The sequence below is a fragment of the Lepidochelys kempii genome, chromosome 1 (assembly GCF_965140265.1).
Source record: "Lepidochelys kempii isolate rLepKem1 chromosome 1, rLepKem1.hap2, whole genome shotgun sequence".
Lineage (NCBI taxonomy): Eukaryota > Metazoa > Chordata > Testudines > Cheloniidae > Lepidochelys > Lepidochelys kempii.
The window spans coordinates 30414578-30428968 of record NC_133256.1 but is presented as its reverse complement, the minus strand read 5'-3'; the positions used below and the strand labels follow the sequence as shown (position 1 = coordinate 30428968).

The window sequence follows — 14391 nt, the reverse complement described above, 5'->3', positions numbered from 1 at the left end:
CCTGTCACGATAAATAGGACCCTTGTATCTGAGGCTGAAGGACATTTAGAAGGCACTACCAAACATACTTTGGAGAGCTGCAGGGGCTATTTTTTTTTCATTTAGATTTTCCCAGTTGTATTGAGAGAACACTTCAATTTACTATGCATTATTGAAAAGATATGTGTTGACTAAAATCAATAAAAACATAATATGAAAATGTATAAAAATAGAAAATGGTGTGTTGAAAATAATAAGATGGAAAGTCCTCTTTGATTAAACAGAATGAATGTTAAAACAAAGTAGGGCGGAAGAAAATTAAAGAAAAATGAGTAATAATGAAGGAATTTAGAAGTTTTCTGTTCAAAATGTTAAAGTGCAGTTTTCAATTAAAGACTCATTGATTATATCCTGTGGCCTGCCACTTTCTGCAGTTGCCATTGGCCGGGAACAGTGAACCACGGCTTCTGGGAGCTGCGGAAGGCCATGCCTGAGGACGGTCAACAAAATGTTTTGCAGCCCACAATCAGATTACTCTGATGGGCTGCATGCGGCCTGCGGGCTGCAAGTTGCCCACCACTGGTTTACACAAAAAGAAAAGGAGTACTTGTGGCACCTTAGAGACTAACCAATTTATTTGAGCATAAGCTTTCGTGAGCTACAGCTCACTTCATCGGATGCATACAGCAACCACATACCACACAACAGAACGGGCTTTGTTGCAAGGATAGGTTCCTGGGTTAGTGGTTCTGTTTTGTGATATGTGGTTGCTGTATGCATCCGATGAAGTGAGCTGTAGCTCATGAAAACTTATGCTCAAATAAATTGGTTAGTCTCTAAGGTGCCAAAAGTCCTCCTTTTCTTTTTGCGAATACAGACTAACACGGCTGTTACTCTGAAACTAGTTTACACAGTCTGTCTAAACAAACAAGAATCAAGTCTTCTTTATGCCTGCACATCATAACTCTGTAATCACATATCCATAAACTGAATCTTTCCTCACCCCATATCTTCCTGGTATATGAGATAATTATGCTTGTCCTCCAAATCCATCATTTAAGCTCCAGTCCTGCAACTGAATCTACTGGCATGGACCTCTGACTTCATGTAGAATCCAGTTTCAAGACTGTGGCTTTTGAGTGTAAGCTTTGCAAAAGCAGAAACCCATATTTTTCTGTGAAGCACTGGAGATACCTGAGGCCCTATACAACTATGAATAATGTGTAAGTTTGCTACTACTGATATCTGTGTCAGTTTTCCATAAACATAGTTCATTAAGACAGGTTTCAGAGTAGCAGTTGTGTTAGTCTGTATTCGCAAAAAGAAAAGGAGTACTTGTGGCACCTTAGGGACTAACAAATTATTTGAGCATAAGCTTTCGTGAGCTACAGCTCACTTTATTGGATGCATTTGTAGCTCACGAAAGCTTATGCTCAAATAATTTGTAGTTCATTAAGTTATCATTAGGAGTAAACATTTTAAAACTCTCTTTCTATATTTTAACAAATTGGAAAGCCATCCCTTGTTGCAATTAAAAATAATCTTCCTTTTCTTCTCTTTTTTTAAAAAAAACCCCAACAAACAGACAAACAACTGGATAGCGTTTTCACTAATGAGAAGATTCTGAAACAGAGGCAGGGACAACTGATTTCTGGTTCATCATGCTGTCTTTAACACATATATTGAATGACAAATTCACCATTTACTTAAGCTTGTTCCAAAGCCATACATTGATTTATTGACATTTGTATGGGATTTAACATGCCATACTCCAAAACACACACTTAAAACGAGAACAATTCTGTAGTTACAAATGTTATAGGGAAAGAAAGAGAACATCAAACTTGGGATGGGAAGGTGTTAAAAAAATCATGTATAATGACCCTATTTTAGTTCATTAGTCACAAAGTTTTCATTTAATAGCAAATACAAGTGTATTTTCCTGCAGGTTTGATCCTGGGCACTTCAGCATCTAAACACACATCTCTACCACTTGAGTTAAAAAAAACAATAATAGACTGTCATCATTTATGTGTACCAGCAACTAGATAGGGGCATAACACATATGTCATCCAGTCCCAATATACTTCCTCTACTGATTGTTATGTATTATTGATTGAAATCTCACAGCTAAAACCCAACAATTGTCCAAAGAAAAAGGAAAGAACGGTGGAGATGGGGAGGACATCTGGGTCATGGGGAAATGAATTAGAAAATGCAACTTTTGTTTGGCAAACAACTGAAAAGAAATGAAATAAAACAACCCCCACACATAACATGACTGCAAACTACAGCATTAAATTTTCAAAACCCAGATGGTGAGAAAAATACTCATTCATGGCCTAAAATACATCTGGTCCATTAAAACACAGGATATGCATTCATAAATCTGAGAGAATATAAGCTTTTGGATGCAGCCTATCATCTGAGATAAGCTTCTCTTGGAATGTCTGCGTCCTCTCTGATTTGTATGACCTGCCTAGCCAGAGAAGTAGTTAGAACATTTGGGTTCAACAGAATGAGTAATACCAGCCCTACATATGGTACAAAACCAGGGAAAGCATAAGGCTGATGGTAAAAGCTTTTCCAAACACTATTTTAAATGAGAGTAGGTCATGTATTTTTCATATTGTTTTTCTTTTCTTCCTTCGGACTGTAATGGAGCAAAGTATGAAGCATATGGAGCTCCTGCTTAAAAACAAAAGGAGAGAGAGAGAGAGAGAAAGAGGTAGTGTGTGACTAACACAGAGTGAACAAGACACAGAAGTCTGATAAAATGTATCCTTTGGCAGGAAGGAATGAAAATCCATCGACCTGCATGCAGTTCTATGACTGTATAGTGAAACCTATTTTTAAAACAACAACAAAGTGGCTATTTAAAACAGAAAAAAAAAGTTCTTTATTATGACTACAGATAATATGTATATATAACAATCAGACTAACTGCATCTATCCTGACTGTTTTAAGAATGACTGTTTATGTGTGGTTTCTATTGCAAGAGTGGGTGGGTGAGGTTCTGCGGCCTGCAATGTGCAGGAGGTCAGACTAGATCAGTGGTGGGCAACCTGCAGCCCGCGGGCCACATGCGGCCCGTCAGGGTAACCTGCTGCCGGGCCACGAGACAGTTTGTTTACACTGACCATCCGCAGGCATGGCCACCGGCAGCTCCCAGTGGCCACCATTCATTGCTCCTGGCCAATGGGAGCTGTGGGTGGTCGTGTCTGCAGATGGTCAGTGTAGACAAACTGTCTCGCAGCCCACCAGCGGATTACCCTGACAGGCAGCGTTTGGCCCACGGGCCGCAGGTTACCCACCACCAGTGAACTATGACCAGTGAACTATGGCTCTAATGCACATAATTAACAAAGCTCAAAGGCCGACCCTTTTTATTCCAAAGCTATGAATGCAGATAGACTATGGCATTACCACTTGCAATACTTACAATCTCCCCTCATGAAAAGATAGAAAACAGAATGAGACGTGACTAACCTATTCATCTAATTATTCATTTATACAAATGGTAAAACTGTAAGGCCAGCAGATGCCAGTTATAAAACAACAGACTTCTGAAGCTTACTGCACGATCCTCTATTACATGAGCTAAAAGCCCCATAGCTCTTAGCCAAGGCTGTAGAAGACTCATCAATCTCTTCAGGATCTAGGTGCCACTCAATGGGGACAGAGCACCACACCCAGCAGGCACGGGTTACAAAAGCATGGCTGGTTTCATTTAAGCTTGAACACATAACTACTCTATGTGATTAACAGCCTACTTACAAGTCACTTAATGGAAAACAAAACAACCAGACGTGATGTTAAATAGTAACAGGGAAAAGCCTCAAGTGTTCAGAAGTTGAGATCCGCTTGGATGTTTACACCCAACCACATCTCTGTCTCCCACCCTTTTCCCTAAATACGTATCCTCTCCTTGGATTTGTCCCTTCATCTAAATAGTTCAAAATAAGATTCCCTCATGTTCCCTTTCTGCCACATACAACTTGTTTCTCCATCCTCCTAGTCTTTCTATAAATTGTGCTTAAGCTCCCAAAGTTTTGGACATTTGCATTTCCAAGAGGTCTGAATAATGTACTGATTATATGGATAGTGTTCTTTGCTAAAGAGAAGATTCTCAAAAGTGAAGCAGTAGCAACTGATTTCTGGTTCACCGTGCTGTCTTTAACAGGTGCACTAAATGACAAATTCACCATTTACTTCAACTTTGTCCAAAGCTCTTAATTGGTTTATTGACACTGCATGCCACAACAAGGAATGTTCTGGGTCTTCCCCGGAGGCACACACACAATTCACTGTGGTATACAAGGAAATATCCAGAATGCACTGGATTGGAATACAGCAGCAGTGGATCCAGCAGACAGAGTAGAGGACTAGTAGGATTTCATTTGACTTTCACAACAATGGAACTTGTGAAGGATTTATAATGAAGAAAAGGGGACAGAGAGGGACTAGGTAACAGAAAGTCCTGGGAGGAGGAAAGAATAATGGTCATGTATGAGTCTGCAGGAGAATGATGTGTGATTCTGTTCATAAACCAGCAAAGTCTCCGGGGAGATCATGGATCAAGAAGGGTCTGGAGCTGCAGGTTAGAGGACAGTGAGCTGTAGAAAGCAGAATACACAGTGTAATGGCCTAACACTTGAAGGTAAGAGAGGGCTGGGCATCTTATGTGAAGTTTTCCCAAACTAAAGAATAATTTTATTTTGAATGAACAAGCTCTCCCATTGGGAAAAAAAACATCACACTAGATTAGTAGTGATTGCCAACAGTGATGTCTGCAAGAAGCTTTTGAAAGATATTAGTTTTTAAAAAATTCTTTATTCCTGATGGTTCCTACAGAATAAACTTGTGTCTTTCAAAGTTCTTACCTGCTTCACTGGTTCTGATCACTCGAGATGGTGCACTTGGATCCCCAGTCCCGATTTTGTTGATTGCTACAACTCTGAATTCATATTCCACCCATGGGTTCAGTTCTACTGCCACAGCAGATTCCATGTCACCACTTATGTTCTCTGGAACTGTAGAAAGCAAAGACAATGTGTAAATCATTAACTCACCTGAAACTCATGTGTAATATGCCAGTGGTATGTGGAACTGAATTTTACAATATTAAAGTATCACTGGAGGTAATGGAAATCAAACTCATCAGTGTGTGTGTGTGTATGTATGTTTATTTAATGCTTCTGAAAGATGGCTGATTAACTATTTGAAGACAGAAATCCTCTCTTTATCCACAGCTACAGCAGGGACAGCCACACTGCAGGCATGTTGTCAAGTGACATCCAAATGCAATTTTTAAATTTGGACCTTTTACTTTTTTATCTTCTTTTATAATCTTATTAATCTTTTATTTTCTTCATCATCCTCTGCAACTGGTGTAGGTGGTTCCTATTCTCTTGAGCCAGGAGTTTTGAACTCAGCCTACTCATATTATGTTAAAAATATTTCTCTCACCTGTTTTTACAGTCTGCCAGCCAAGTGAAAATGGGCTACGTGCTTGTAAGTTGTATGTGGAGATAGGGCTGTGGTTGTCTGCCCCAGGACTCCAGGAAAGCGTCGCCGTGGTTTCTGTAATTTCCTCAACTATCACTATTCCTGGGGGACCAGGAGGACCTAGAAATAAGGTGAAAGAATAAGAAGAACCGCACTGTCATGCCAATTCAGCAGCACTAACACAGGATACACATGTTTCCATAACGACATGATGTAGTTCAGTATTCATGAAATACGTAGTTAAGATGCATATCACTGAGGTTGATTTCTATGATTTCTGATGACAAATTATGATTATTTCTATTTTTTTAATACTTCATGAGGGAGAAGCAATTAACATGTCAGAGTGACAGCTGTGGAATTAGAAGCAGAAACAGGAATTTTAAAAAAATCATCAATTACTTTATTCTTTAATTTTTTAAAACCGAAGAAAAATAAAAGTAAAATAGCAACCTTTAAGAAGCATCTAAGGTTAAACTAAACAGCCATATGTTCTTTTCCTCCCTTATAATAACCTTACACCATCTACTTGCAGTATTCCTTGCTCTGCTTCATCAGAACTCAGTTGGATCTATGTGGACAAACCCTTAGGAGCATTAGGGGTCCTATTTAAGTCAATACACAGACCCTATTGCCGGAGGAGGTCTCAGACTGTAAACTCTTCAAGGTAGCGATGATGCCTTAAAAACCCACAACATGTCATGTGCTGTAAAAGTAATAAATGATAATTATATGAAATTAATAAATATAAAGCAAATTTTGGATATTTGTAGAGGCAAACACCACAGTTTGTTGATATGACAAATGAACCATGTTCAAAGTAAAACTAAGATCAATAGGTGTCTTGAAAACCACTAAATTTTGATAATCACCAAATCAAGAATTCAATATATATACTGTCTCACATATTCAAACATTCCCTGTATCATCTAATAGCTTGCTTGAATGATTTTGTTTTTCATTTAAGTTAATATTCCAAAGGATATTGTTTGTTACAAGGTCCAGGAAAAAAAAATCCCAAACAACAAAATTGCTTTTCATCTCTTGAGAAGTGAAAAATATTATTTTACTGTACTCAGCTGCAGACAATCATAATTAATTATTTTTTATCTGCATATGTTATTTGATTAATTAAGATTGCTAACAGAGATGAGTCAGAACCAAAAACATAGATATGAACACTCCACGTCTTCTCCAGTTGCTAACAGACCTCAGTGTTACTGGACTCTGAGAACATATTAACTACCATAAAGGATCAGTATCCACTCTCCAGCAGTGGTGAGAAGCAGGAAGGGGCATGAACCCCACAGTAAGGTTAGGTTTATTATGCAGGTTCTGGGTGGTGTCGGTGGTCTGCAATATACAAGTCAGACTAGGTGATCTGGTGGTCCTTTTTGCCTTAAACTCTATTACTCTATGAGTACGCAAACGTGGAATAATCTGACCCCAAAATAAATCTTATCCTGGCCTCTTAGAGATTGGCTTAAACCCTGAAGCACAAGATTTAAGATTCCTTCAGAAAATGTTCTCATAATTATGACACATCTGAATATTCTTGATATCCACATAAATATCATTCTGAATCTCAAATTCTTGGTTTCAACAACTTTCTGTGGCAATACATCCCACAGTTTAATTACATGTTGTGTGCAAAGGCATTTCCTTCTACTGGTTTTGAATTTCCCACCTTTTAATTTCATTGAATGTAAAAAGAAGTAACCTATGTTATAGCCAGTCTTGTGCCAAGATTTTCTATCAGTATGTATGTAATCATAAGCATATATTGGCTTCTTTTGGCCCTTCAGATGGCAATAATGAACCCATGCTTGAACTGATGCTAGCAACTCTGATCAAAGTTAATGGGAAAGTCAGGGAATACCTGGTACCAAGTGGATTTGGGGGTTAAACTGATGAACTCTAGGTTGTTTTGAATTTCAGTGCAAATAGTAATAAACTGCATAGTCTTCTCTTCCCTCTGAAATATTTCTCTCTGAAATAAGTTATATTACAAAATATTTGTGATAATGAAATACATGGAAACTGTATCATTTAAATGAAACTTTAGAAAACAAGCTATGGTAATCCCGTAGTATCACGTATTAAATTATCTGGGCATTTGACATTGTAAGGTATATAATTTTGCCTTGAATCCTAATGTGTAAAAATATATATGTAGATATTGCGCAATATCTTATTGCAAAGGAAAAATAAATGAGTTAACTGGACACTTCAGAGAATTCAGAGCCAACACAATAGGTGACTGGAGTCCTTCAGTAGCACATGGAGAAACTTCAAGTTACACCCAGAATGATGAAAGCAAGAGCAGAAGAGGAACGTTAAAAGGACTTTAAAAGGTCTGGAAAATGTTGTAGCTGTGCATCTCGCCTCACCAGGTGTGGTATATTACAACCACAAACCAGCTAGTATCACTGGACTTTACAGTCCCTCTGATATTCCCTTCAACAAAATAATACTTGTATGAATTATGACAAAATAATTACAGTCAGGACTTTGCCATAGTTCAGTCCCACCACTTCACTGCGAAGCTGTAATTATATCCATTAAACATATAGGCAGACTAAGGCATAGTCACTCCACACCAGATACTCCACATCCTCGGATTCCCTCCCCTGCCCTTATACTCACTGCCAAGCCCAGCCTTTGGACTCAGTGCTTCACATAGCATTTTCCCTTTGAACATTTTGCTGCTCAAAAACTCGTTCTCTCTCTAACCATAAACAGGGCTGGACTAAGGCAATTGTGGGGCCCTAGACACACCATAATACAAGGTCTCATGGGGCAGTGGTAGGGGTGGGCTCTGGTCTCCTTCTAGGGAGACAAGATGGCAGCAAGAGTGTGCCTAAGTACTTACCCCAGCAGCTGGGCATGTATCTGCTTAAGTGGGCAGGACCCACTGCACTCTTCTCCTGCTATACACAGAGTCCCCTGCTGGGTTGGTGTTGATCTTGGAATTAACACCCATTGAGATGAATGGGGGTGAGTCCATCCCCTTCCCCAGCAATTGCTTTAATCTATTTGAAGACTCAGGCAGACATGATTTTCGAGTTTACCTTGCAATCATACTGACTAGAAACTTTTTATTTTTAATAAACGCTCCAATTTTAATGTAATCACGTGACTCCAGAAGCTGGAGCTCTGGACACAGTATTATAGTGCCTAATCCCTAATCTTAAGCAACATTACAGGTCCTTTGTGATATCATTTTCTCTAAAGACTTCATATGTTTATGGAGAGAGTGAGTTTCCAACCACTGTATTATAATAATAATAATAATAATAAATAATAATAATAACATGCTTTTCATTACATGAAATTGGTAGAAATTAGTTATGTCAATGTCACATGTTAAATTCTCAATACATTTTGTTGCCCAAGTTCTCTTATGGTTTCAATACCTTCTAAATCATTCATAGTCATGACAATGGCTCCTTAAACTTTCTGGGGTGTGTAGTCTCACACTGTCTCCAGGAGGACTGTTAAAAAGCATTTCCATTTCCAACATCAGGCACTTTTGAAAGGACATTAATAAGGGACAAAAGTTTTGGTGATGACAAATGGATGACAGTTAGCCCAAGACCTGAGTGCCATGCAGATGTTACTCATTTTGTGGAAATGCCATTAAATTTTATGCTCAGCTGTAACCATTTATAGTGTCAGCCAGATGCTTAGGTTAAAGATACTTTTCACCCAAGGGCTATATTATTGTTCAGGATTTCTGAAACTTTTTAAAAAAAATTTAAAATAGTCAATTTAGGGGAAAAAAGCAAGTCATATGCTCCTCTCTAAACTCTGCTCAGAAAGTGACTAGATATAAATGCAATATAGTTGCAGCTTTGTAGGGAAGCCTGCTTGGTGTGGAACATCCAGTTATGCACTTACAGAATCAATAGAAACCCAGCATAAAGGATATTGGTGGATTATCTTCTGGGAAAGCAACTCCTCAGTTTAGTTAAAGAACTTTCTTTTATTTTACGGCAAAAGAGATTGTATTTTGGAAAACCTGTTATGAGGGGTTTTTTTTTAACTTCAGAAATTGTTCTATCCATCATCTAGTGAGGTTCTTTAGAGTTCCTACTGCTGTCTGATGTTAATATGGGATTTCTTGAAATGCCATTACCAATTACAGTGTCTTAGTAATTCTGTTAAGCATTGCCCTTTCTGTTGAATCCCTAGACAAAACCTGCTTTTCTGCTACGTAGTGAAAGGAAGCAGCACATTAATTTCTCATAGCCTGTACTTTACTAAAGGCTGATCTGCATAATTCTTATCTCCTGCATGGGTAAATCGAGGCTACTCATAACTTCTACCACTATCTCATTCTATTGCTCTTATTGTTAATAAAATGTACTAAAATAGCACCATTCATTTACATGGCCCTTTTCCTGATGACCTTGCAGCAAAGGCTGGACAAAACAAATAGAAACAAGACACAGGACAATGGTTCGGTAAGGGAAAAGTGTGGAGAACATGGTTGGAAATATTCTGAGGAAGAAGTGGACTTCCAGGAGGGATTTGAAGGAACAGATCTTTAGGGGTTAAAGAGAAAGGACAAGAAGCTGACTTAGAAGAGCAAGACTAGTAAAGGGAGACAGCATGAAAGAAGGTACCAGTAAGTAAAAAGTAACAGGAGCACCAACAGGACCAAGAAGAGGATGGAGGGTAATGAGAATAGAGATGTAGGTGAGATCAGAATCTGTTGAGTTTTGAAGGTGAGAATAAGGAGCTTGACAGGAGACAGATAGCTAATGATGGGATTCCAAAAGAGTGGTGATATGCTTCAGAGGATCCTAACAGGAAGAGGAATTTAGCTCCTGCATTTTGTTTAGACTAAGGGGAAAGGCAAAATCAGGAAGAGAAGAGCCAAGTGTACAGTAAATCCAGCTGAACAATGACCAAGTCTTGTTGCAGTGGGGTATTTGGGAATTGGGCTGTTTCAAACCTGCCAATGCCCCTGGTGGACCTGCAGTTTAAGCCTGGGAGGTAAAAAGGGTTGCTAGTGAGTTTACATGTGCTTCTGTCTCGTCAGCAGCAATTATTTCCAACTTTCTCTCCCCACACAGTGCTATTTCAAGATCAAGAGATGTTGAGCTAGTATGCAGTTGCCTAAGCTTTGGAACTGAAGACCCTCATTTATTAGGCAAAGGTGGTAACCTCCTCTGAGTTGAAGTTGCCACACAAAATGCTGTTTTATTATTTTGGTTTGGAAAATTGGTTTGGCTTGAAAATTTCCAGATTGATTCTGAAGACGAAGTAGAAATTTGGAGACAAAAAGCCACAAAACTGTTGTTTACAATTAGCCTGCTTTGTAATTTTAATGTTTGTCTAGTTTTTCCCTCTCCCTCCAGCTCAGAAATGGCTTGTCACTACTCCTTCAAACCTTCCATAAAGTAAAAGCTCCTTATTAAGTCATGGATCAGCTATATTTGAAGAAAACCCATGGTAATAAAGCAAAGTTAATTATTTTTGCTGTATATATTTCTGGATCTTTCTCTTATTTTAGTCAATGGGAGGCTTTTTGTGTCACTGAGTTCAGTGTGCGCTGGATTGGGCACTATGGATGCAATTCACCTGAATGCTGAGGATTAGAACAAAGTCACTAGCTTCCAAATTAAACCCTTAGAGCAGGTGTTAATCAGTGCATATACCTTGTTCTGCTCCTTTTGCATGGGTGAACTTCGTCATATATTTTTCAAGAAGCATGCCCTCTACTGTAAAGTGGCAGCTTAGACAAAACATAAGGATGTTTGTTTAGCTGATAGCTAACAAGGACCTTCCCTCCTTTACTGCATATGGAATAGGCTTGTGTTTTTAGAGCTAGATGTCCCAATTTTTTGTCTTGGTTGTACAAGTGTGAGCCATTTATTAAGGAGACACAGTAGTCTCTCTATGGTTAAAGTTGTAACCAGAGTCTCCTTCTAAAACAGATTTTGACTCATCTTGTAATTACCACATCATTTGCAAGATCCAAGACCTTAAAATCAAGGAAACGTATGATTAAGGACCTAATACATTTTAATGTGCCTATAGCATGCTCTAGACTTCTGAAATGCTATGCTGGGGGTGTGGCCTATAGGCAACATTTTTTAAAATAAAATTAACTGTTTCTTTTTTCATTTTCCACAACTTACTGGGAAGGAATCCTTTGTGCTAGATGCTGGGTTGTCTTGGCCCCCGTTCCTGAAATGTAGATATGTGCTGGAAGCAGGTGGGTTTAAAGGAGTTGGAAACAAAAGCATGTGGACAAGCCTTCTGGTCTAGTAGAGGTACATGGTAGTCTCTTAACAGGCAAGATCAAGCACCCTGGGAGAAGTTATGTTTTTTGAGTTTGTGGCAAGGTGGATCGAAAATCCAATTATTTGGGCCTGTGGTTTGGGTTTATAGGTGTCTTAATAGCCTTTACTATAGTTTCAATGTGAACTTACTAAACTAAAATTTCTGTTACATTCAATAGCTGTGGGTAATGGCCTTTAAACCCAAACACTTGTCTGTAAGTTTTACTGGCAATATAGTCAAGTTGACTAACAGCTCTTACATTATATACTCTCTAGGTCAGCAAGGTTCAGAGACAACACATACAATATTACTTCTACACCAACATATTATGGAAGTGGATTTCTTGCTTATATTGGTACTTTAATGTGTACTTTAACTTTAACGTGTACTTCTAAAGCCACATTTTGTAGTCACAAAGACTTTCATCCTTTATTGTATTTCATCCTTTTACTCTATTGCAGAGGTGGGCAAACTACAGCCCACGGGCCACATCCGGCCCCTGAGCTCCTGGCTGGGGAGGCTAGTCCCTGGCTCCTCCCCTGCTGTTCTCCCCTCCCCCGCAGCCTCAGCTCACTGCACCGTAGGCCCAATGCTCTGGGCGGCGGGGCTGTGAGCTCCTGGGGCAGCGCAGCTGAAGAGCCAGGCCTGACCCGGTGCTCTGTGCTACGTGGTGCATGGCTGGCTGCACCCGGGCGGTGCGGCTGCTCATACTGGTGCAGCCGCGCCGCCAGCCACCGATGCTCCAGGCAGCGTGCTAAGGGGGCAGGGAGCGGGGGATGGGGGTTGGAAAGAGAGCAGAGGAGTTTGGGGGGCGGGGGTGTGGATAGGGGTTGGGGCGGTCAGAGGGTGGGGAATGAGGGGAGTTGAATGGGGGTAGGGGTCCCTGAGGGGCAGTCAGGAAGGAGGGGGGTTGGATGGGGTGGCAGGAGGCAGTCAGGGGTGGAGGTTCCGGGGATGGTCAGGGGACAGGGAGTGAGGGGTGGTGGAGGGGGCAGGAGTCTGGGGGGGCCATTGTGGTGAGAACCTGGGGGGGGTCAGATAGGAGGCGGGGGCTGTACCATGCCTGGCTGTTTGGGGAGGCACAGCCTCCCCTAACCAGCCCTCCATACAATTTCTGAAACCTGATGTGGCCTTCAGGCCAAAAAGTTTGCCCGCCCCTGCTCTATTGTATTTCTCTATACTCATTGTAAAGCTCTCTTTCAGCTTCCACATAGCCTTTTGATAATTTTACTTAGGGTAGGCATACAAGCTGTGTTGACCAGCTTTCTGTTTATGGCCATACAGAACACATTACTCACTGTGCTGAAAGCTGACTTTTTGTTTCTTACAAAGTATGGTTCCTGTCATGCCTGTATTACTAATAATTGTTTGGTCAAAAGTATTTGTAATGGATACATATATGCTAGCAAGTTTCCCATAGTGCGTACACAGTATATTTAAGTAACTCCAGGAGACTGTGGCCACAGATTTTTCTTTTCTGGGAAAGGCATGTGGTCCATTCACATCTGTAACAAGAACAACAAAAAATTATAAACACTCTGCATTATTCAAAGAGATAACAAAAATTCAGCAACTGATTTAAAACTATTCCCCGAAACTCTTAGTATCAAAGGCTACCTAAATCTCTGAGTTGAAATCATCAATATACCACTGGAGATAACAAGACCAAATGAATGCTGTGAATTCTCAGAAACCATAGTGCTGGAGTGACCCATTCATTCATGATGGTTTTCTTTGAAGTTGCTCCTAAAACAAAAATCTGAATTTCCAGAAGCACTGAAGATGTTAATCTCCTACTGTGTCCCTATGGCTGCTCCACTGTAGGTGTATCCATGTCTCTGAGCCTCAGATTGGAGATTTTAGGCTTGCCTCAAGGCTACCTAGCGCTGCACGGGTGAACTGTCCTTAGTTCCTTCTCTACCACAGAGACCCTTATTAAAAGCTCCAAAGCAGAGGCAAAGAGGGTGGGTTATGGAGCACCCATAAGGACACACATCTCAAAGAACCACAGTTACTGCACAAGGTGAGTAACCTCTTCTTCTTCAAGTAGTGTCCCTATGGGCGCTCCACTGTAGGTGACTCTACAGCAGGAGCCCTGATGGAGGGGTGGGGCTTTGGCGTTGAGTCTAGTACTGATGAGAATACCGTGAATCCAAACATAGCATCTGATGCTGAGTTATAGGTGATAGCATAATGTCCCACAAAAGTATGATCAGCTGCCTAAGTTGCTGTTCTGCATATTTCTGTGATGGGAATGTTTTTGATGAAGGCTACAGAATTGGAAACAGATCTCATGGAATTGAACTCCAGATGGAGGTTGAAGATTGTGGGTACAATAATAATAGGTAATGCAGTTTGATATCCATCCAGAGCATCTTTGTTTCAAGACTGAGGATACGTTAGACCTCTCTGCAATTGAAAGCAATAGTTTAGAAGATTTTTCTGAAAATTTTTGTTCTACCCAAATAGAATGCCAAAGCTCTCCTGACATTGAGTGTAGGTAATATTGCTTTTCTCTGGTCATGATGTGGCCTTTGGAAGAAAGTAGGGAGGTGAATACGTTGGTTTATGTGGAAGGCAGAGGATACTTTCAGGAGGAATTTTGGGTG

General features: G+C 40.1%; 1 protein-coding gene across 3 annotated transcripts in view; it reads right to left on the bottom strand.

Annotated features, from left to right (window-relative positions):
- Positions 1–14391, bottom strand: part of CNTN5 (contactin 5) — a 975836-nt gene that overhangs the window by 48455 nt on the left and 912990 nt on the right. For all 3 annotated transcript variants that reach the window (XM_073337877.1, XM_073337885.1, XM_073337894.1), the window contains 2 exons: positions 5450–5608; positions 4864–5013 (listed from right to left, as the gene is read on the bottom strand). In XM_073337877.1, the coding sequence (XP_073193978.1) occupies positions 4864–5013; positions 5450–5608 (309 nt within the window). The remainder of the gene's footprint in view (positions 1–4863; positions 5014–5449; positions 5609–14391) is intronic.